Source organism: Halichondria panicea, chromosome 8 (genome assembly GCF_963675165.1).
Source record: "Halichondria panicea chromosome 8, odHalPani1.1, whole genome shotgun sequence".
Taxonomy (NCBI): domain Eukaryota; kingdom Metazoa; phylum Porifera; class Demospongiae; order Suberitida; family Halichondriidae; genus Halichondria; species Halichondria panicea.
The window spans coordinates 3,166,084-3,188,985 of NC_087384.1; the positions used below are offsets into that span (position 1 = coordinate 3,166,084).

Consider the following 22,902-nt stretch of genomic DNA (forward strand, 5'->3'; position numbering starts at 1 on the left):
AATAATTAGAACCGATAGAGTGTGCGCTTATTTGATTTTTTAAGCATTAATTTTGAAAAGCTTGCAACAGTCTCTTAGTCTACATTAACAGCGCTTGATGCTTGCTATCCAGTCTGAAAGAAATGGAGGAAGACAGCAGCATTCACCAAAGAGTGCTTGTGCTAAGAGACGTGGCTCTGGGAGTCAATAAAAACTCAAAGCTGAACCCCAATCTTACCCCTGCCTGTTTTGACAGTATAGTAGACTCACTATTGGCCCTGCATGAGGAGTGCAGCCAAGCTACAGGACTCAGCAAGAATACAAATGTTACAAATTTTCTAGGGAAATGTACGTGTAATTATAATTATATGGCTTCATTGTGTGGGGCCCTAGGGGGGTGTATACCTAGCTATAAACCTTTAAATACTCAGCAGGAAAATAATGGTAGATTATTGAGCTTTAGCAAGCTGTTACACCTCTCAGGCTGTATACATAATACTGTAAGGTTTCTAAAGGATATGTACATGTACATGTAAGTACCCTTATGATCTCTCTGGGACGCTGTATCTAGAATTCAGTCTACCAAGGGTCTTACATGTAATCAATGTAATGGGTAAGTGGACATCATTTTGAGGGAATTGCTATAATTGCATCTGTTCTACTTTCTAATAAGCAATTGGAACATTGTTCAGACAAAGGAACTGTTGAGGCACTCAGGCAGCTGAGAATCATGGCAAGTGACTTTGAAGTCAGGGGGATCATTGGAAGGGGGCATTTTGGAGAGGTAAGCAAATACAATATGCTATTCTAAAAAATATTGCAATTGCGACTATCTAGGAATGCTTTACATAGGGTGAATATAGTGTAACGTAAAGTACCTTATAACATACATGTAATGTGTGCACTTCTAACTATTAGCATTACCACCCCTTGCGCTTACATGTATAGTTGTATTATGCCTCGGTGTGCACATGCGCAAGCGGTACCGTATAGCTGATAATTTCCGGGGGGACAAAATATTCGTGGTTGGAGCTCTGACCACGAATCTTTTACCCACGAATAAAGTGACCTTACCTACTGTGTTTTGCAAGTTGCTTGTCATTGTGCACAGTAAATGGGCGTTGTCTATAGTACTACTGTGGTTAACAATGAATGTGTCTATTCAACAAAAAAAAAAGTTCAAATCTGCTAGCTGAAGTTTACAGCTTGCAGTTATGCCTAGACAGTACTCAGTTGGTTTGCGCTGGAGAGCCGTATGGCTATAGTTGTTTTGAGAAAATATAGTTATAGAGGTATAGCTACAACTCTTTTTCTCTCCGAGAGATCTGTTAGACGTTACTGTATAGTGTATATGATTCTCTTGACACAGCCTAGCCTATACAAGAATTGTAGTGCTATATCACAGCCTAGATAGCGCCTATCTTCTATACATGTACAGTACAATAAGAGCACACGGTAAATTAGAAGACACAAAAAAAGTTATAAGTCAGCACATTCCTGATTAGATTTAGTAACCACAGTAGTACACAGACAACGCCCATTTACTGTGCACAATGACAAGCAACTTGCAAAACAGAACCTCGATTATCCGGACACCTTGGTTCCAGAAGCAGGCCGGATAAGTGAATATGCCGGATAATCGAATAGATAAACCACGCCTTGATCCACCCACTTTATTGATAAACAGCAGTGCTACATGGCTGTCTGCGCATGCGCAGAAGATAAGCAGGCATGTCTCCATGGTAACAGCTGCGACGCGCATGCGCATTTGAGGGACACGCCCATTTTCTAATCTGATAAAAAGAAAACTGCCAAGCCGGATAATCGAGGTTCCGGATAATCGAGGGCCGGATAATCGAGGTTCTACTGTACCTTTACCTACAGTGCAAGCAGCAACCACGAAAATATTATCCATGAAGTGACTAAATATTGCTCAACCACGAATGTTTTGCCCCCCCCCCCCCCCCTAAGATTACCGGCTATACTGTGTAAGGTAGCGTGTTTGTGTGTGTCTGTCTGTCTTTGTAGATTGCTACAGCTGCTCAAGGATGAATGAAGTGCAAGTTATGGGCTTCTAGTCATTATGCTTCGGTGCGCATGCGCAAGCGAGGTGTGTCTGTCTGTCTGTGTGTGTAGACTGCTGCAGCTGCTCAAGGATCAATGAAGTGCAAGTTTTTATAGGCTTCTAGTCATGTTTTCTTGGATTTGGATTTGGATTTGCAAAATATGCTTCGTTCTCGAGTTATGCCTGGTTTTGCTTACTTGGAATGCCATTGCAGCCTTTTCAGAGGAGTGCATAGCAAAACTTGTTCACCGAGTGTTGCTACTGTACTTAGTACGTAGTTAGCTCTGCACTAGAACACTAGCTATTGGTAGCTGCAAGAGTCAGAAAAGAGCTGCAAGACTCTGCTGATACAGCCATCAATTTTAGGCTTGAAATTTTGGCTGCAAGAGTGAGAAAAGAGCTGCAAAACTGCACTGTTCGCAGTAGCCATTAACTTAATGCATAATGAATTTTGCCGACTCTGTTTTAGACATTGAACTTTTGGCATCCTTTTTAGCAACAATCATGGTCGATCATTTCCACCCTTAGAGTTTTCTCGTGATTATGGCATGTGAAAATGTACATCATGATATCATGTATGTGTCACTGTGTATTAAATAGCTTTAACACATACACTGAGGCATCAGTCAGTACCCGCAGTGCTTTCATTAGTATCTGTGGCTGCTTTTAATTATTTGACTAGCGTCAGTGTGACCGCTTATTATAATTATGTGTATGTATAATTATGCCTCGGTGCGCATGCGCAAGCGAGGTACACGGTAGTGTGTTTGTGTGTCTGTGTGTCTGTGTGTGTGTGTAGACTGTTTCAGCTGCTCAAGGATCAATGAAGTGCAAGTAAGAGTTTCTATAGGCTTCTAGTCATGTTTTCTTGGCTTGGTATTTGTGGATTTGCAAAATAAAGCTTCGTTCTCGAGTTATGCCTAGTTTTGCTTACTTGGAATGCCATTGCAGCCTTTTCAGAAGAGTCTGTAGCAAAACTTGTTCACTGAGTGTTGCTACTCTACTTAGTAGTTAACTCTGCACTAGAATGCTAGCTATTGGTACCTGCAAGAGTGAGAAGAGAGCTGCAAGGCTCTGTTGACTTGCAGCCATTAATTTTAGACTTGAACTTTTGGCATCGATCGTTTTAACAACGATCATCGTCGATCACTACCCACTCTTTGAGTTTCCCTGTGATTCTGGATTCTGCATGCAGCAAAATTAATCATGATAATTATAATCAATGTGTGTATAAAAGCTAGCTATTAGTAGCTTTATGTTATGTAGCTTTGGCACCTCCACCGAGGCATCAGCACCCGCGGTGCTTTCATTATATCTGGTGTGGGTTCTTTTCATATTCCCATAGCAATAATGCTGTACCATCTGCAGGTTCAGGTGGTGCAGGAGAAGAGCACAAAGGAGGTGTATGCTATGAAGATTATGAAGAAGGCACATATATTGCAACAAGCTGATGTGAGTATATGGAAAAAATTAACCTTTGAAGATTGCTGCAATAATATTATACATGTACTACCTACCATTCACTTGCTCAGGCTAAAAAAGTGCAAACCATAGGCAATCTTGGTATCATTTTGAAGCATAAAACAACTCGATACTTTGCATGCTAATTAGGGACATTTTCTAGGCCCTGTCACTATTGTACGTATATCAGTTTTTGTTATTAATTGTCATCTAATCCCCCAGTCTGCGTGCTTTAGTGAGGAGCGTGACATCATGGCCTGGGCCACCTCTCCGTGGCTTACCCGTCTACACTATGCTTTCCAGGTACATAATTATATCCCAAGTCTCAGTCACTCTAAGGCTAACAGTACAAAGGGTTGTATTATGTGATTGTGACCCCTTGAGAATTATTTTCTCCCCTTAAACGTCGTAATGGTGTCATTACTGTGTATACATGTACATGTACTTGCAGGACGTGTCTTCTCTGTACCTGGTGATGGACTACCACCCAGGGGGAGACCTTCTCACTATCATGGAGCGTATGGATGGGGGAATGAGTGAGAATGAGGCAAGGTGAGAAATGCTAAGGAGTGTGGGTGTGAGGTGGGTGGACACGGTTGGTGGAGAAGTAATGTGGTAATGTTGTTTTTTAGAAGGGACATTCTACTCTCTTTAGCCTTGTATTGTACATATTAATACATGTACAGTTGTACAGTTGTACAGTACATGTATGTAGATTCATGTGCTTTTAGTATTTCACCCACCCAGGTTCTACTTGTCGGAGTTAGGGGCAGCACTAAACGACCTCCATCAGCTAGGCTTTGTTCACAGGGATGTCAAGCCAGAGAATGTTCTCATCTCTCACTCAGGTCACATCAAGTTGGTGGACTTTGGCTCGGCAGCCAGACTCAAGGAGAATGGCAAAGTGGTGAGTATGCGTATTTGGTTCCTCTTGTTTCTATAAACTATAGTACATGTTGGTGGTTGCACATGTAGTAAGCTCTTCGCTTTAGAAATACCTGCAGGAGATGCAGCTGAGAATAAAGTTGTGTAAATGCACGATGTCTTTGCAAATCATATGCAACATATATGTAACTGGAGTTTTTTGACCCAAATTGGTAGGCAACCACAGTGTCATGGTAATAGGAATCTAAAGCTTTTTATTTTATAGACGTTGGTGAGTTTTAGCCTGATTCTTTGAAAAAAATGTGTTCCTCTTACACTGCAGATTGACTCTCGCCTCCCTGTGGGCACTCCGGAGTACATAGCCCCTGAGGTACTGACCAGTCTGGACAAGACGGGAGACTATGGGGTGGCCTGTGACTGGTGGTCTTTGGGGATCATCGCCTACGAGCTGCTTTATGTCTCCACACCATTTGAGGGGGACTCCACCACTGTCACCTATGGCAACATCATGAATTATAAGGTGGTGTTATACTGTCCATGTCTGCATGTCTGAATTAACAAGTTTAAATACCTGCATGCAACATAAAAGTAAATAATCTTGTATGAGCTGCACTTGTACATGAAGATGTTGTTTTACAATTAACATTGTAATGTACGTAACTACAAAATTATTCTCCCTGTTTCAGGACAGTTTGAGTTTCCCTGATGATGTGAGCACCAGTGGTGAGTTCCAGGCCCTAGTAAAGAGCCTTCTCATTGACCCTGACGAGAGGCTTTCCTACAGTCAGCTCAAAAAACACCAGTTCTTCAATTCTGTTGACTGGGATCATCTACTAGCAGGTATACACACTTTTGTGTTGCAGGTACCTGTACATGTGCACCATCACCATTCAGAGGTACATGGTACATGTACATGTATGCTTTGGGTGCAATTTGTACTTATGTGTACCTGTCCGGTACGACCAGAATAAAAGGCTGTTCATATGATTTCTCTGCTTATTATTGTTGTACATGTACTGCTTGTCAGCAACATTATACCTGACACCCAGCTCTGCCTCCCTACGTCCCATCTATCACAAGCCCTGATGACATCTCAAACTTTGACACGTTTGAACCACAGAAAGAGAATCTCTCCGCCACTTTTCAGTCTAAAACTCTACGAGAGTTCTCAGGAAAGAGTCTCCCATTTGTAGGGTTCACATTTACCAGAGTCAATCACACCCAACTCGACTTCACTGACAGGTACAGTGCATGTACGTGTATAATACACTACAGTAGAACCTCGATTATCCAGACACCTTTGTTCCAGAGGCAAGCTGGATAACTGAATATGCCGAATAATCGAATGGATAAACCACGCCTCCATCCACCCACTTAATTATTATTCAGCAGTGCAAATTAAAGGCATGTGGTCGCATGCGCAGAAGATTAACAGGCCTGTCTTCATGGTATTATTTGCGCATTTACTGGACATACCTATTATCAGTTGAACTTTGACCTCTTTTAGTGACATTTCGCAGTTTTCGCTGATCAAACATGAACCGCAAAAATTTATACTCACAAACATTAATATCGCATGAAAGGTTTGCTGGTTCACAAAAATTAAATCTGCGAAATCCTTTCTAACAGTACTTCTGCCCTTGAACGGTACCCTGTATACGGTACATGTACATGCCAAAAACAGCATCAAGTGATGTTTTGATCTGGCTAGTGTACGTGTACATACATGTATGTACCTTTTGTAGCTAGAGAACATGTACATGTACAAGTATGCAGTACGTGTGGATAGCAGCTTCACATTGATCTAGTGAAGGATATTTGCCACTTCACTCCACTATACATGTAACTGTATCTCAATGTATATACATACACACATCACTGCATATTGCATTAATTTGTCTCTACTAATTTTACGCAGTCAGTCAGAGCCACCAGTATCCGTGAGTGAGGTGACTAACCAGCGGTTAGAGGGAACCCAGGGGGAGTTGATAGAGCTCAAGGAGAGGAACAGGAGCCTGGAGAAGGAGTGTGTCATCTATCAGAGTCAGCTCAAGGTCAGGACACTTGTTACATGTAGGTAGTCAAGGTATCGTTTTTAGGTAAGGCATAAAGAAATGTTGTTTTGTTAAAATTTTGGGAGCACTTTTAAGGTGGTCTGGGGTATGTCTAGTGACAGACTGTTGTCTCAAATTCTCGATCCAGATGAATTTTACTTAGCTGCAGCTCACTTTGTGTTGACTATAAATATTATCCCGAGGCCTAGTCGGTTGGTTTATCTGTTCGTTTGTTTGTGATATCTGAGTCTACTCACCTATGCCATAGTGCTGCGTTTACAGCATGGATAGCCTCCACCCTAACAAGTTACTTTTTAAAAGTGGCAGATTTAATGTTAAAGTTTCGTTGTCAAATAAAAGCTAAGAAGCCTAAACTTCACGTTGGCTGCATGGCTACATGTAGCTAACTACACCCGGCCTTTATTCAAGGTACTTATTTACAGCTGAAGTAATCCCGTACCAGGAACAATGGAAATGGGCCACTAGAAAGCTTTGCTTCTCAGCCCAGAACACACCAGGATTTGGATTGGAGCCATATTTTTAAGACTCCAGGCTTCTTTGCTGACTTTGATCCTAGTCCACAGTGCATGTCTCATGCACTACGAAAACTTCGTTATCAAAAGTTTCAGCATGCCTCTAGTATTGCTCCTGTTACTTGCTGCTTAGCCAGCTTCTGTGTAACACTTTTCTTATTATTCATGTCAACAGCCAAGGGTTTAGCACTTGCCATTCAGTTGTACATGCGGTATACGTGTACGTGTACGTGTACGTGTACATGCACTCAGAGGAGGTACGACATGCAGGAGCAATTATTTAATTATAAGCTAATTATAAGACTTGATTAGCTAACGAAGCATTAACAAACCTAGGCTACACGTGAACGGAATGTAATTACAGCTCTCTAATTGCTCCTGTCGTACCTCCTCTGACATGTACATGTACAGTACACTGTATCACATGAGCTGTTTTGCCACCTGGGCTTTGCATACATGTATAAATTAGTGAGCGGTAATGAACTCTAACTCCCACCTCCAAAGTTTAGCTAAAGATAGGAATAATACATGTACCTTCTATTGTGCTCTCCCCTCCCATAGGACTACCACCAGCAGCTAGAGCGGGAAAGAGTTGACAGGAGACTAAGTGACGCTAGAGCTATGAAGCTCTTAGAAGAGGTCAAAGTACATAGTGAGACCCTGAGGGAACTGAGGAAAGAAGAACTAAGGTGTGTTTATAGTCAGTAGAGTGAAATTCGTAGTAGTAATTAAAAGCAAACATTTCTATAGGGTTATAATAATTCTAGTACATGTGCATGTTTGTTATATAAGTGTGTTGTACCATAATGACATGCAGACTGATCTGCATTACAAAGATCTTTGTGTTCATAGAAGAATCATAGCGTCTGTTGCAAAATCCACTATCGCATTAATTGTGATGAAGCATTTGAAGAAGCATGTGCATTGAAGGGTGGGTGGCATTGATACTCTTGTATATGTACGTGCGCGCCACTACCACATACACACTTCACAAAGATTCTGCAAAACCCTACGGAAACTTAAATACTCATCCCCATAATCTTCTCCACCTCCGAAGATGCTTCCCTTTTAGGGGCCTCCTCTTGTTGACATTTGAACCCAATTTCAAAAGCCTTTTTCCAGTAAGACAGTACCTGCAGGTCTTCGTAAATAACGTACCATTTAATTTGTCTTACTGCATGTACAAACTCACCTGTGCTCTCTCTGCCCCTGCAGTGACAAGGAGGTGGAGCTAGGGCTTGTGGTGTCCCAGTTGGAGCAGGACAGACAGGTAGTCTCCAACAAAGTGAGGCGACTACAGTCTGAGCTGGAGAATTCGGGAACAGAGAGGGATGTGGCCGTGAAGGTGGCCGTGGAACTCAAGGCAAAGTTCAAAGCACTCAAGGAGAGCTCAAAGAAGGACATCTCAAAGTTGCAGTCAAGGCTTCATCAGGTGAGTCCAAGCTCTAATATGGTGAAGCTTTTGTACAGTATACATGTACATGTACCGTATTTACTTGATTAAACGCCCATGGTAAAAGCTCTGTCTTTGTCAATAAACGCCCATGTATGGGGCGTGGCACTGTGGATGGAGCTGAAGTAGCATGTGGAACCAATTGCAAGCATGGCAGCATAGAATAATACATTACATGTAGATACTATTTATGATGAAAAAGAGAGAGAAACGCTCCCTCTACAGTGTTGCTGGGAGATAAACGCCCTGGTGTTTAATACGTATGTACTTGATTTACACCAGCACCCTATTCACTTCATACTGTCCATGTACATGTACATGCGTACAATAGTGTCCATCCAACTTTGCCCACATACATGTACATGTACATGTAATGTTATGTTTCTGTTGCACATGTACATGTAGATGAACAAGGACTCATCGCAAGCAGTCAGTCTCCATGACAAACTAACTGATGCTGTCGAAAAGTATGTAACAGCCAACAAGAAACTGAAAGCAATGGAGGAAGTTGAGAAGAAACGAAGTATGAAGATGCTGAAGTTGGAGGTGACTTGCTACATAATTATATACTTGTACATGCATGTTGCCACTTAGACAGTGTACGTACATCAATTTACTAGTGACATCATGCAAAGTGACATATGCAGGGTCAATTTTTATACCGTCTGAGATTCACAATACACATACATGTAATACATAAAATGTACATTTGTGTAGTACACTTTGACTACAAACACGTATAAAGACAGTAAAACCATTGATTCTTGCTCAATCTCTATACATATACGTGTGCCTCCAATGTTTGCTAGGCTTCTGTTTCCAGTCGTAGAGAAGAGGCTGAAAGGCTGAGAGCCCAATTGGAGACTTTGACTGTAAGTTGCACCACAACTGTACTTGCATGCACGTACATGTACAGTAATTCTGTATAGCCAGATTATAGTATTGTATACAGTACAACCTCGATTATCCGGACACCTTGAGGCAGGCCGGATAACTGAATATGCCGAATAGATAAACCACGCCTTGATCCACCCACGTTATTGATAAACAGCAGTGCCACATGGTTGTCTGCGCATGCGCAGAAGATAAACAGGCTTGTCTCCATAGTAACAGTTGCAACGAGCATGCACATTTAAGGGACACACCCATTTTCTGAGATCTGATTAAAAAAAAAAATTCCCAAGCTGGATAATCGAGGTTCCAGATAATGGAGGGCCGGATAATCGAGGTTCTACTGTACTCAGTGAAAATTCATACTGTACATGTAATGCAATATGGGTACCAAAGTATACATGTTTTTAAACATACAGTTGTATATAATTATGCTGTCAATAACTTATCCAGATATGATCTCTGTAACTCAGCCTGCTATTGTAGGCTAGCCCATATTCTGTTAGTGACCATGACATGATATGCTGACAAATTTAATTATCCTTTGTTGTACAGAGTGAGCACCTTGAGCATAGCAGGGCACTGGAGATTAGGGTAGAGGCTATGAGCAGTGAGAAGAGTGGAGCTCTGCAACGGGTCGACCAGCTCAAGCTCACCAACCAGGTCTTTTGTAATAGATAACATGTACGAATTTATGTCTGTACAGTTGGTTGTTTTTTTTTTAGATAAGTTTGGCTTGCATATACCTGACTGTGATGTATGTGATCAATCTATGTTCAGTATGTTAGATGTATGTTTTCTAACTGGCTCAAACCACTATTTATCACAAGTTATATTATACATGTATTAATTGTAGGAGCTAACGGCTGAGCTGATGAAGGCCAATTCAAATGTACATACCGTGAAGGTGAAGTCTAAAACAGAGGTTGGTCATGTTAACACAAAGTTCGACTTACATGTAGTGGCGTTAAACGTAGATGTATTGGTGTGCTCCTTATTGGAGAGTAGTCTTATGAAGCTGTGTTGAGTGCGGTATGCTGGACATGTGTGTCCCTGCCAATGTGTAAACATTGCTGCTATCCATCAGTTTATGTTCTTCTACGCAGGGGGGCAATAGTCTTGCTGGTGAAGTGAGAAGTTTGCAACATAAACTCAGTGACACAGGGGAGACGGCTATCAAGCAGAGTGAGCGACTAAGAGAGGTGAGAGCTGAGAAACGAACACTGGACCTGGAGTACTCGCAGCTCAAAATACGTCTGAACAAGGCTGAGGTACATGTACTGTACGTTATAAAGTGGGTCACAGTGCAGGGCCGCCTTTTCGTGTGTACAAAGCTGATCTATTGGGCTGCACATGTGTCATGTATGTAGTAGCAATCAAGATCTTAGACTAGAAGACTATAGCCTTATACGTACACTGTATTCTCAGACATCAATTGATGGTGTGTGCGTTCCACTTGCTGTTTTAGGCTGACATGGACAAACTGAGAAAACAGGTAGAAGCCAAAAACAAGAGACTGAGCATCCTGAAACAGCTAGAGACAAAACTTGCTGAAACTGAAGCAGAGTTGTCCTCTCTACAAGAATCAGACAAGGTTTGCATGTGGCACTACATGTACATTGTGTTTGTAGGTAGAGGAGGGGGGGGGGAGGTCTAAAAGCCAGATAATTATTTCAATACCCTGTTAGTAGGCAACATCGCTGGCTATGGAAATCCAGGGACATGCCTGGAAAATTGTTGTTAGTTAGATGATCTAGGTGAATTCTGGTGGGTTTTGGTGTGCCTTTGCATATACTCAGTCATGCAACTAGTACCTGAATTTTAGGGAGGGGGATTTCAGCCAGATGGGATATCCCCCGTTCCTCCCCTCTCTGTGTGACACCCTGATGTACATAATTATGCATAGACAGTGGAAAATCAATGGTGCATGTACACGAGTGTGCATGCTAAATTTCTTTTTTTTCGAAAGGCACTGGATGTGGAGTTGGAGGTTGTCAAGGGTGAGAGAGATCGTCTGATGACAGAGAGGGGCCAAATGAAGGTTGAGCTGCAGAGTGTCTCTGATAAGCTGGCCACAGAGGAACTGGTAATGATAAGCCACGTACATGTGTACTAGCTAGTACATGCATATACATGTACATATAGTTACGTGCATGTTATAATGGCAGTATTTTTGGCAGTGTATCTAAATTTATACTAGCTTGTTCAACTGGAAATTTGTAGTACTACATGTAGCCCCGGCTAACAGTGTATACTGTGACTAATTCAACCCCCTGCAGACCCATGCCCTGCTCCAGAGGAAGGTGAAGCTACTGGAGGAAGAGGTGGCTGATAGTAAGACAACTGCAGAGGAGCTCACAGCTGCCCAGGATAAGTGGAAGACCCACAAGTGAGAAAAGCACAGCTACTGCACCTTACAATAAAAGTTTCCTGTCTCTATGCTGATTGTGTGGACTTATAGCTATAAAGAAATATGTACATGTAGAACAATAAGTATTTGTGCTGCAACAATGACGTGTACATGTACATATACATGCTTGTTGTGAAACTCATTATGGTGATGTGTGTTTTGCTGCGCTTATGCAGGGCGACACTGATCAGTGATTTAGAGACTGCTGAGGCCAGACTGGACAATCACCTTACCACCATGGACAGGGTCAAAAATGCGAAGTAAACAATTACATGTACACAACTAGCAGTCAGTATAGAGTCAAAGTTAATGTTGTGCCTGTACAGTAGCATGTATATATGTACATGTACAGTGTACTTATGTCCAAATAACGTAGTGTCACAAGGCTGTACATTACCCGATTGATTTTGGTTGTGTAAGTGCTGTACTAATGAATTTTATCTTTGTACGTATGTGATATGAAATACATGTACCTGTAGGATTGTTGCCGAGAAGAAGCAGGCAGAGTTGCTAGCCCAGCTGGAGGGGACTCAGACCTCACACAGTGAAGAGATAAGCGAGTATAAGGAGCAGCTTGACTCCCAAAAACAACTGGTTGCTACATTAGACCAAAAGGTACATGACATGCATGCACAGAATTGTGTATACAGTATACTGTCTGACCTACATGTAACTTGTGTGTGGTATATGTACATACATGCATGTACATGTACATGTAAGAGTTGTGAGAACTAACCTAGCACAGTGCAGTCTTTTTTTGAAAAGCCATTCCTGGCCAAGTGACTTCTGCATACATGTACATTGTAGTTGAATCAAAATACAAGTTATGTACTGCACAGTACATGTGTGTACGCTGCACACTGTGAAAGTACGCTTCAGCTTTTATACACAATATACATACATGTACAGTACATGTATATGTAGCAAGTGTCCTGTCATCTGTTTCAGGTGTTGACGGTAGAGAAGGAGTTTCAGCTCACTGAGCTCACTCTGAGGGAGACCAAAAAAGACCTCGACACTGAGAAGGCTTGCTATTCGAAGACCTACGAAGACGTAAGCTAGTCCATTTTAGTTTAGTAAATCAGGCTGTGCACCTTATTGTACAATCATGTATACTGTAATGTTCTGAATACCATACATGTACGTGTACCAGGTCCCTAAGCCATACAGTATTACAGGTATGTGTTTATTTCAGTTGTTATTACCTTGTGCAATATAATTATTATATACATGTAGGTGTACTATCACTTCCCAGGGTTTCATCTAGGATAAAAAGTTTGGGGGGAAGGTTTGGGCGCGCATAAGCGTCTGATGTTGTATTAATTATGTCTGATGTTGTACTAATGTGATGATGGCATTATTCTTGTGGGGAAGCTGAGCATTTTGGGGGGGGAAGGTTCACCCCTGTCCTCCCCCCCCCCCCCCCCCCCCACTAGATGAAACCCTGTATCTGATTCAAATCATTATCAGATGGATTGTCAGCTTTCATAATTTGTAATCGTCCCTTGTGCATGCAGCTGTACACTCTACACCGTGACTATCGTGTGCTCAAGGCAGCCTACAACAAACTGTGTAGAGAGAGTGAAGAACAGAAAAGTGAGCTGACCCTCACCACAGAGGTGAGAGATCGCATGCTGAGTGAGCAAAGGTCGGCAGCTGACGCCCATCAGCTGCAGGAGACACGAATGCAATCCACCATTGAGCAGCAGAGCAAGCTCATTGACTACCTGCAGGGGGTGGGAGTTTCTCCTCGATCCACCGGGCTCAGCAAACTAGCAAAGGTGTGGTTTAGCTGGGTTGGTTTCTTTTTATAGTGTGAATAGTAATTGTACTTAGCATTTCATAATCGTTAAGGAGTGGCGATTCAAATTGTCTAGGCTATTTTATTATCCCCCATTGCCAATCCTAAACTAAACTTTTCAGGTTGTAGTTAACGTTCTCTAAGAGTGGTTATAGAGATAGTTTCATGTACACATGTAGTACCGACATACATATGTTCTATGCATGTACATGTATCCATCCCTGGGACACATTGTACTTAAATAGATACCCACTAAAACTTTAATTAGTCACGTACTGCTTAAACGTACGTGTGTCTTCTCACCAGAGCCTCAGGTTCGGCCGTAAAGGCAGAGACCCAGCGAAGGAGATAGCAGAGTGGAATAAACTCAAAAAGTTTATCGGCAAACCACAGAAAGGTAAATCAGTTTGATGTTCATTATAGTCTAGTCTAGTACTCTGTACACGAATATTCTTGCTAAACACAATCTTCCAAATCCTTTTATAACTCATACATACATGTACATGTATGTTAGAGTTATTCAAGTTTTTACCCCAGGTATCAACATGTCTCAGAGCTCTGCCTCATCTCAAGAGCTCTCGCTGAGTGCCACCTCCTTCTCCCCTCCTGAAGTCATTACCTCACTAGATACTCCTCTCACTAGGTCCTCTAGGAAATCAAGACATCCAAAAAGTGCTGCATCGCCACAATTTGCCAAACTTGATAAATCAACTGTTTTAAAGTTTCCTGTAACAAGTCTCGCTAAGGACAGTAAACAGGCAACGAATGAAGGTCTTGATTCTGGAGCAGACACTTCAGAAATGAATGTCTCCATGGAAGTGGCTAAAGAAAATGGTGGGCATAATTATATTTATGCTTCGTCTATCAAATGTCAGCACGGTCCCACATTGTATACCTATATGTACGTACATGTATGGTCGTACATGTAGAATAATCCGTGTATTGATCTCCGTCTGCTTATAGTTTCAGGTGCTGTTAAATTCACTGGAAAGAAACGTAAACGCCAAACGTCAGCAGGTATTATTAAAAGCCTTTTCTCCTTTGTTATTGGATTTTTAATTTCATTCTGCTTTAGGCGTTGAGAGTGATTGTAAAGAGCCCGCAGAGAAAATAAGGAGTATTCGTCACAACATCCCACACAAGTACGTACCTAGATAAAATGTCGTTTTAAACGTGCAAGTTCGAGCTTTTAGCTTCTTAGCTTTTTCGAGCTTTTATTCGACAACAAAACTTTAACATCAACGGTATGAAGAAGAGGGTACACAAGTAATTTCGACTTGGCCTACATTGTATGTACGTATCCACACCATTGTAAAACTATGTTTACAGCTTCCAGCTCCGTAAGACTGGAATTCACAAGACATACAAATGTGTCGGATGCAAAGAGCCGATAAAAAAACTACAGCGTTATGCTAAGTGTTCATGTGAGTTGTTGTTAGGCACTCATATATGGCGTAGTTTTCACATTACCTGCTATGCAAAGCATGCGACTAGTGTCACATATTAAACCTGTTACACATGCACACGCACACCAACAACATCCAGATTGTCACATTGTTTGTCACCCATCCTGTATGGAAGGCTTCCCTAATGACTGTGGGCTGCCTGCTGAGCTCGCTGCACACACCCTCCCTAAACATACCTCCTCTGATAAACCACCGACACAGGAAGACAGAGAAATTACGCAAAATGAACTTAATGAGTCAGAAATTTCTAGTACTAACCAACTTTTTACAGGACAAGACCAAGTGGTAGCTTCTACCCCCATCCTTGAGCCATTATCATTTAGAGCGACGCCAACTGTGGTAAAATCTGAACGGCTAGCCTTACTAAGGTACATGTACATTGTAGGAGTTTGTGAAGACCGTTGGCAGGGTGTACGTGACATCGAGTATCAATTAAGAGTATAAATATACATGAATTGTGCATGTGATTACTAATTTAAAAGCTTAATAATACTCGTTTCTTACAGGGGCAGCCTTAAAACTCTTGGATGGCTTCTATTAAAGAAAGACTCTCTTCATTTTTATGATAGAAATCCTGATCACAGTGTCACTAGGAAACCTCTCTGCTCATTCGACTTCACCTCCTCCGACAGTGTATATCACATCCTCACTGCAATCACTGAGAGAAACGAACTCTTTCGATACTCCGAGAAGCAGCTCACCTGTGCTTTCGGTCTAAGGAAGTACTCTAATAACAATCTAGATCAACAAAAAGTGATATTTCTGGCTCCTTCACTTCAGAATAAAATAGAGTGGGTAGAAGCAATTGGTGAAGTGTTGTCAGCCCTCACTTTGATACGGGAGCAGCTAGTGTACGGCGATGCTGACGATGGGAAAGTTGTGGTCACCAAGAGGAGGTCACTCAAGGCTGTCTCCATTGTCCCGTTTGTGAAGACTTCTCGTCGGAGTGGAGATGGAGTGTCAGTTGGTGGCAGTGAACTGGATATGTCCATTCGATCATCTATGTTGAACGATAGTGAACCTAGTTTAGAAAGTGTTGTGTAACCATAATAATTATTATACTAGCTGGTAACACGCACGTGTTTATCCCTTCTCATAGTACTATACGACATTACGTGTGTGTTCAATCGATCTTGTCACTAGCATTTAATACCATGACTGTACTGTTACATGTACCTATATATTACAATGTAAAAACGAAAATACTAATTTTATGTTCTCCCTCAGGTTTACTGTCATAAACCACTGTACACTGTACATTAACTATTGCGATAATTATTATAATTCACGTACAAAAACATTCAGTTTAAGGTTTATCATTGTTGTCATGTGACCTCGTATTTCCTTGGTCTAGGTAGAGGGGCATACACACACACCGCCAAAACCAGCATCACCACCACTGTTCCACCAACCACTCCAACAGTCAGCCCTGATATCATGAAGAGAACAATTAACATTAATCCAAATGTTCACACACATGCAGGTGCATGCATGCACGTACATTTTGGCAAAATTGTTGTGCATCAATGCCTGGAAACCACACCCACCAATTAAGCTTTACATGCATGTGAAACAGTGCAAAATAGGAGTTTTCGCATTACTGCTCTACCAACATTTTGCACCTCACGAACATTTTCTGCTATATAATTATACGATACATAATTTATACGTTGTCAAGGTAACAAGGGTGTAATAAAAGTCATACAGTTCCTTCCGTATTATATACATTATTATATCCATTAATGTTGACTCACCATGAGGGCGTGACCCCGTCAACAGATCTACTTATAATTAATACCATTTGGCCTGCCATGGCATCCAGGTTGCCCGCAATCACGGCATGATCGGGAGCTGGCCCTCGAGCAAGTGGTCACTAATAATTAACTCAGGGTAGACATTAATTATTAACGTGTGCTTCGGGCTCTAGCTATGGATCACGTGACTGTAATTACAGGGGGCAGTTGTATGATGTAGACCGTGATTAGCTGGGGGTCCCAACTGGTCCCTGTAAAGAGCAACCCAAAACCTCACGTCCTCAGACGGAAATAATATTATGAAAGGGGAAGACTGGGGAAGGAGGGTGGGATCAGAGTACGGGGACAGCTTCTTGAGTTCTGGAAGAGCATGCGCCATGCAGACGTGATGCCAATTAAGTCCCCAACAAACTTGTTGCAGACCCTCGATCCAATGCATTTCTAAGCCCCCTCGATCCTATAGCTCGATCTTGTTATCTGCGATTAGCCTCATGCCAATCCTATAAACTGACCATGGGTTCTCGTTCCTTGATATAATTGCCAATGATCGACACATTAATTTTTATTTATTATAATTATTATGTATAATTATAGAAATTATTTAGCTGTGCATAATACATGTATAACATGCCGATTAATGTACGGCTCTCGATCCCTCACTTGTTTCGATAGTTGTGGTTTCCCTGCCAATTATTACGTTAATGTTTTTGGTTGGACTTAATGTAGTTTAAGGGAAGGTTAAACGTAGTTAATGGTGACGGTAGTCCTAGCGGATACGCTATAAGCACATCCTGCCGTATCGCGGGGTGCACTTCTATTCTAGGTAGCACTATACATGTAATTATAATTATTATAATTAGTATTATATATTAGTATTAGAAGAAAGGCGGTAGTAAGCTTTACGTAGCGTAGCCTTGAGGAATGGCTACTACGTTCTCTCACTAGCAAAGTGCCCTCCAATATAAGCGCCAAACTGTTTTTCTCTTGTTCTTTGGCGCTGTAATTGTATAGTACAAATTAGTATAGCGAAACAGTTACAGCCAAATAGTTTGTGAGCCCACTTTAGCAACTTGGACAGAAAATTATTTTAGAGGAGTCCTGTCTGTGCAGTGCATTTGAGTCACAATCATGATAGAGAATTATGGAGACAAATATAGCTAGCCAAGTTTTGTTGTAAACACTGTACTTGTGCCTATACAATGAAACCAAGCTGCTTACTAAAGCAGCATTAAAACACGTGATTTTAGGTGGAAGGATTTAGTGCTGTCATCCCCCAATTTAAAACCCCCGTGTTGACTGGGGCAACCAAACAATTGGACACATCACAGGTAGTAAAAGCAGTCTATATAAATACGCAAGGCCAGGTCAAATTCCCCAGTGCGAGGCCAACATTTCAAGTCAAATTAGAGTCAAATTCCCTGTATGTCATTGATAGGTGCATATAGCTATTGGCTTATTATAATAGACTCTACAATGTACGCCCTTGATAATAATGGTCGATCTACAGAGTCTACCCATGAATATCTTACCTGGTTGTATTGGTCCCAGAAAATCTAGTGGTGAGAATGCTTTTTCAGGGTTTGGTATCAAATCATCACCTTGAGCTGGCTGACATGACAGTAAGGTCAGGACAAGGACAACAGAGGAAAACAGGAGAGTTGTTGTCATCTTGGTAGATTTTGCTGAGTTAGCTAGTTAAACCTGAGGGGAAGATCCCTATTTAAATTGCTACTCAATCGTGGTGATGTAATATTAAGATCTCAGATCTATCTCCCTTTCTTGTCAGATCAGAGAAAAGTCTGGACAAAGCTTTAAATTCCTACAGTCGATCAGCAGTTGGTACCTTTGGATAGAAGTATGGCTTATCGAGACAGTTTACCGACTCAGTATTCCCTGGCCGCTCAGGAACGCTCGATTTATGATAATATGAGCATTAGAGAACTTATCATTGCTAACAACACACCATATCCCCAAGAGAGTGGCAGCTCTGTGCCCATGTATATTAATCCCACAAGTTCTCACCATCCTACTCAAGTAAGCTCGAGTGATGCCACTGTTATTGAGAGCCCACAAATTGCATTTGGTAGCGCAACACATTCTGTCTGGTATCAGAATATGACTGTCTACAACAACGAGGCAAATAGATATGACGAGTATAACATGCATTATGACATCGGACGGCCGCCAGGTTATGCCATACTCTTGGGCAATGATCGCGAATACCCAGCAGATCCTGAATTGTTACCGGTCATGAAAGATCTCAGACTTATGAATGACGTATTACATAGCTGTGGGTGGAAGGTTAGCCCGATTGCCGGCCACCCTGATATGACCTCAAAACAGTTTGATGCTATGTTCAATCCAATCCTTTCTTCTGATTTTAATCAGTACTCTTGCTTCATGTTCTACTACACCGGCCATGGGAATTCCAAAGGCTTGCTACTGAGTGATGGCTGCTGTAAGCCGTATGTCGACATTGTACAGAGAGTCTCCTCGATTTATTCTCTAGTAGGAAAACCGAAGATTTTCATCTTTGACAGCTGCCGCTCTGGAAAAGAAAAATCTCATCATTGGAATTTCTTTAAGGGAATCCTCAGAGCTCATGTCGAAAATGTATCTGTAAACTATCCACCTTCCGACACACTCATTTGCTACTCAGCCAATGAAGGCATGCAAGGTTACTCCCATGATAATTATGGAAGCTGTTACACTTTTCACCTGGCGGCTAAGCTAAGGCAGTTCTGGAATACACTCACTTTCACTGAGATTGTCACGCTCGTGCATGGCTGGACTGTTCAACTAGCTCAACAGTGGGGGAAAGGCCAACAGCCTGTGGTGTACAATGCTCTCAACCGCCTACTGATGTTTGGTGGTAAGTGTGTTGTTTTGTCTTATGGACATGGCATGTCAATATTTCTTAATGTACCCAGGATGTGACGTGTCTCAGTACTCACAGAAAATGTTCCATGGTAAGTTTTTATAGGGCGTAGATGTACATAATAGGTACCGTATAGCGGGAAGTTTTTGCGGGTGCCGTTTGGCTCCAGAGCCCTCAGCAGAAATGTTTAATATTCGTGTTGTATTGTCAGGAAACCACATCCACCAATAGCTTTGCATGTGAACCGGTGCGTGGGAGTTTATCTCACTTTCACGATAACTGCTCTGCCCTCAAAAAACGTGAAATTTTGCACCTCACGAAAATTTCCCGCTATATGCAGGAATATATAACACACACTAAAATATTGGCCGTTACAGAGAGGTGTCTAATTATGCATCATCCACATGTATGCTTCGAGTTAATTCATCTTCTAGCGAAACTTGGACTGAACTGAATGCTTCTCTAGGTCTTGAAAATACTGCAGAGGCAAGCAGATCTTCACACCTACATGTATTTCACAATAATGTTCTGCTTGTCCAAAATGTGGCTGACGGTTAGGGAGTTAGTTAATTTCTATTGAAAAAGCTGATTAGAGCAGAAAGCTGGTCGTTATACGGAATAGCAAGGTGGTTCTTCCGTTTGTCAAGCATAGTTTTTACGGTATGGCTGAAATCGGAACCTTAGCTTTTTTGCCGTATTGGTCATTATTTAGGGGTGGGGTCGGCCGTTAAATGGGGTTCCACTGTATGTATGTGTGCGTGCATTCTATAACTGCATGCTCAACAGTAACATAATTAGGCATCTAGCTGACATTGGGTAAAGCTTGAGTTGTGGAGGCAGTTGCAGTTTCTTCTAGAGAGTTTGCTACTTCTAAAGAGCCATTGTCGTATCTATCCATTCAAGATGTTTTTATCATGTCACTTGTTGATTATTGTTTCCACTGGGATGCTACGTACCAATTAAACCACACTCTAGAGCTCATCCTGTACTAGCTATAGCAAAACCTACAACACTTTATAATTTTGTTCACTAGTGTGTCTGCATATCTATAGATTCAGTACCAACAATTCATTTTGCCTTTATGTTCACTATAATCTTTATACATTCAGTACCCAACAACCCGTCGACTCAGAGGTCAAGTTTCTCATATATTGTTAAGGGAAATGGACCGAATTCTCTCGAAAGTGATGGTAAAATTTGATACCGTAACTCTTTCCATGATAATGTATGACGTTTTGCTCTGAAGTACATACATGTACTTTTAGAAGCATCTTTAGTTTGTGGTTTGTTTCTATATAGTGGCCACAGATGCTATCCGGACAGATCGACTCCTTAGTGCCCAGTTCAAAACCAAGCAAGATGTCACCAACAACCTTCCGAGACTCGGCCAAGGTGTGAGTGTGTTCGTCTGCTATGCTCCAGACCCAGAATCCCCATACTATGATCCCAAAGAACGAAAAGATGAAATTGTCCGCAACCAGACTCAGATAACTCACTTGATTTGTGACTTGGAGCGTATTGGTTTCTCAGTCATCTCTGATCTCCATCTTGGCAACTCCCAACCTAGGAACTGGCTTCAGTGGTACGTGTCTCGCATAGAGCTATGTGACTACCTCATCATGGTCTGTTCACCTGCGTTCAAAGAGCTGTTCTCTTGTGACAAGCAAAAGTTTCCAATTGCAGATGAGCGTGCCTCTTGGTTTCTTACTTACCGTAATGCCATGTATGCGGAGATTTCTGAGGAGGTGAAGGATTCACCCTCTGGCAGTAAATTTGTACCTGTGATCATTGATGACTCGTTCCCACCACAAGACTGTGTACCTACTCTACTGCTGACAGCCACTAAGTATCAGCTCAACCAGAAAGTTCCTCGAGAGTTCAAGTATGACAACATGTATGGAGGCTTCGAGCAGCTCGTTTGTCGAATGGCTGGTATTGACAGGGGTAAGTGCTAAGCATGGACTCTGGACTGGACTGGACTGTGGACTGGACTGTGCATGTGGCCGGGCAATGCTAGCGCTTTTATAGCTAGCTAGCCGGCTTTAGCCATATTGCTTGCTGTACGTTACAAATCCTGAAGGTGCCAGACAAATTAACAAGCAGTAAGCAAGCCTACCATTTCACCCTCAGTGTCCCTATTAAATATCAGTGTCCCTATATGCTACTCTGCCATAATTACTCTACCCCTAAAATGCACACATTGATACTAAACATTAAGAACAAAAATTCACAGGAGTAACTGTGCTGCTGCTGAGTTTTAACATTTTTAACGCCAGGTGGAACAAACTTGCCAGGATGACAAACTGCTGTGATGGAGGATATAGATCTAATTATAGTGGTAGTGTGCTGTTGGCTCTAGACCTTTATTTAGGTTTGCTCGAGTGTCTGTAAGGCCTTCTTTCAAATCGTACTATTGCCAGTGTATAGAGGCAATGGTATAGGAGTTCCTCTTGCAGCCTTGACACACTGTACTAAGAATGAATTGCAGGTGTTACAGGCTGGTATACGGTACTGGTGGTGCTCCTTGCGTACTCTCGGTGCGGTGCTAGTAGTGGTGTGTACGTGTGCTCGTAGAAGATTCTGTGTGGTGAAAACTGCCCAGGAGCAAAATTATGAATAGGCCTAGAAGCTAAGATGGCTCAAACTATTTGAGGGGTATGGCAGAGTAGCGTATAAGACATTGCCAGGGGATATTAGGGACACTGAGGGTGAAATGGTAGGCTTGCTTACTGCTTGTTGATTTATCTGGCAGCTTACAGTACAGCAAGCAATGGCTAGCTACATTGCCCACATGCACAGTCTCTAGTCTAGTCCAGTCCAGTCCAGTCCAGAGTCCATGTTTTGCACTATACCCAGTATTGACAGGGATGCCAAAGGTATACATAATCGAATAAAAAACAAACATTTGCAATGTGTAACATTGCTAGGATTGCCAGAAAAAGCGAAGAAACAAGAAATTCGGCGAGTGAATAACTCCAATCGGTTGCAATGTCATTCACATGTACCGTACCCTCGCGAAAATAAGCCCATCTTGAATAAACGCCCATCCCCTCTTTTGCTTCGAAGTTCTTGCACGAGAGTATTTTCACTCGATATAAGCCCACCCAGAATAAAGAGTTGAGCATGCGCAGTAGCTGAATGCCACATGTTTACTATTAATTATGCCTCGAGGCGTAGCCCCATGAGGGATACGGTAAAGCCATAGATTGGAAACGCATTACGTCATACGGCTCAATCCTACCTACTAACCTTGACCTCGATTACAGGCCCTT

At 42.0% G+C, this 22,902-nt stretch overlaps 2 protein-coding genes and 1 long non-coding RNA gene across 10 annotated transcripts in view; 2 read left to right on the forward strand and 1 right to left on the reverse strand.

Annotated features, from left to right (window-relative positions):
* Nucleotides 1–12: 12 nt before the first annotated feature.
* Nucleotides 13–16,226, forward strand: LOC135339915 (citron Rho-interacting kinase-like). Its single transcript, XM_064536155.1, has 31 exons — nt 13–327; nt 672–763; nt 3,413–3,496; nt 3,728–3,808; nt 3,957–4,057; nt 4,253–4,412; nt 4,713–4,910; nt 5,077–5,230; nt 5,440–5,632; nt 6,309–6,444; nt 7,539–7,666; nt 8,193–8,409; nt 8,836–8,976; nt 9,240–9,302; nt 9,877–9,984; nt 10,178–10,246; nt 10,428–10,592; nt 10,790–10,915; nt 11,291–11,407; nt 11,601–11,710; nt 11,908–11,991; nt 12,211–12,346; nt 12,680–12,784; nt 13,249–13,512; nt 13,839–13,929; nt 14,070–14,366; nt 14,496–14,549; nt 14,608–14,674; nt 14,862–14,956; nt 15,078–15,366; nt 15,505–16,226. The coding sequence occupies exons 1-31, from the start codon at nt 123–125 to the stop codon at nt 16,040–16,042; spliced, it is 4,668 nt and encodes a 1,555-aa protein (XP_064392225.1). The 5' UTR covers nt 13–122; the 3' UTR covers nt 16,043–16,226.
* Nucleotides 16,190–18,522, reverse strand: LOC135339951 (uncharacterized). Its single transcript, XR_010396142.1, has 2 exons — nt 18,282–18,522; nt 16,190–16,427 (listed from the first exon to the last, which is right to left on the reverse strand). It is a non-coding gene; the product is annotated as an uncharacterized LOC135339951 (long non-coding RNA).
* LOC135339913 (uncharacterized) overlaps nt 18,494–22,902 on the forward strand; it is a 31,418-nt gene continuing 27,009 nt past the window's right edge. For all 8 annotated transcript variants that reach the window (XR_010396140.1, XM_064536149.1, XM_064536148.1 and 5 more), the window contains exons 1-4: nt 18,494–19,624; nt 19,683–19,721; nt 20,740–20,820; nt 20,930–21,574. Coding sequence is in view for 7 of the 8 variants with exons in the window: in XM_064536149.1 (XP_064392219.1) it covers nt 18,610–19,624; nt 19,683–19,721; nt 20,740–20,820; nt 20,930–21,574 (1,780 nt within the window). In the remaining variant the exon portion in view is untranslated. The remainder of the gene's footprint in view (nt 19,625–19,682; nt 19,722–20,739; nt 20,821–20,929; nt 21,575–22,902) is intronic.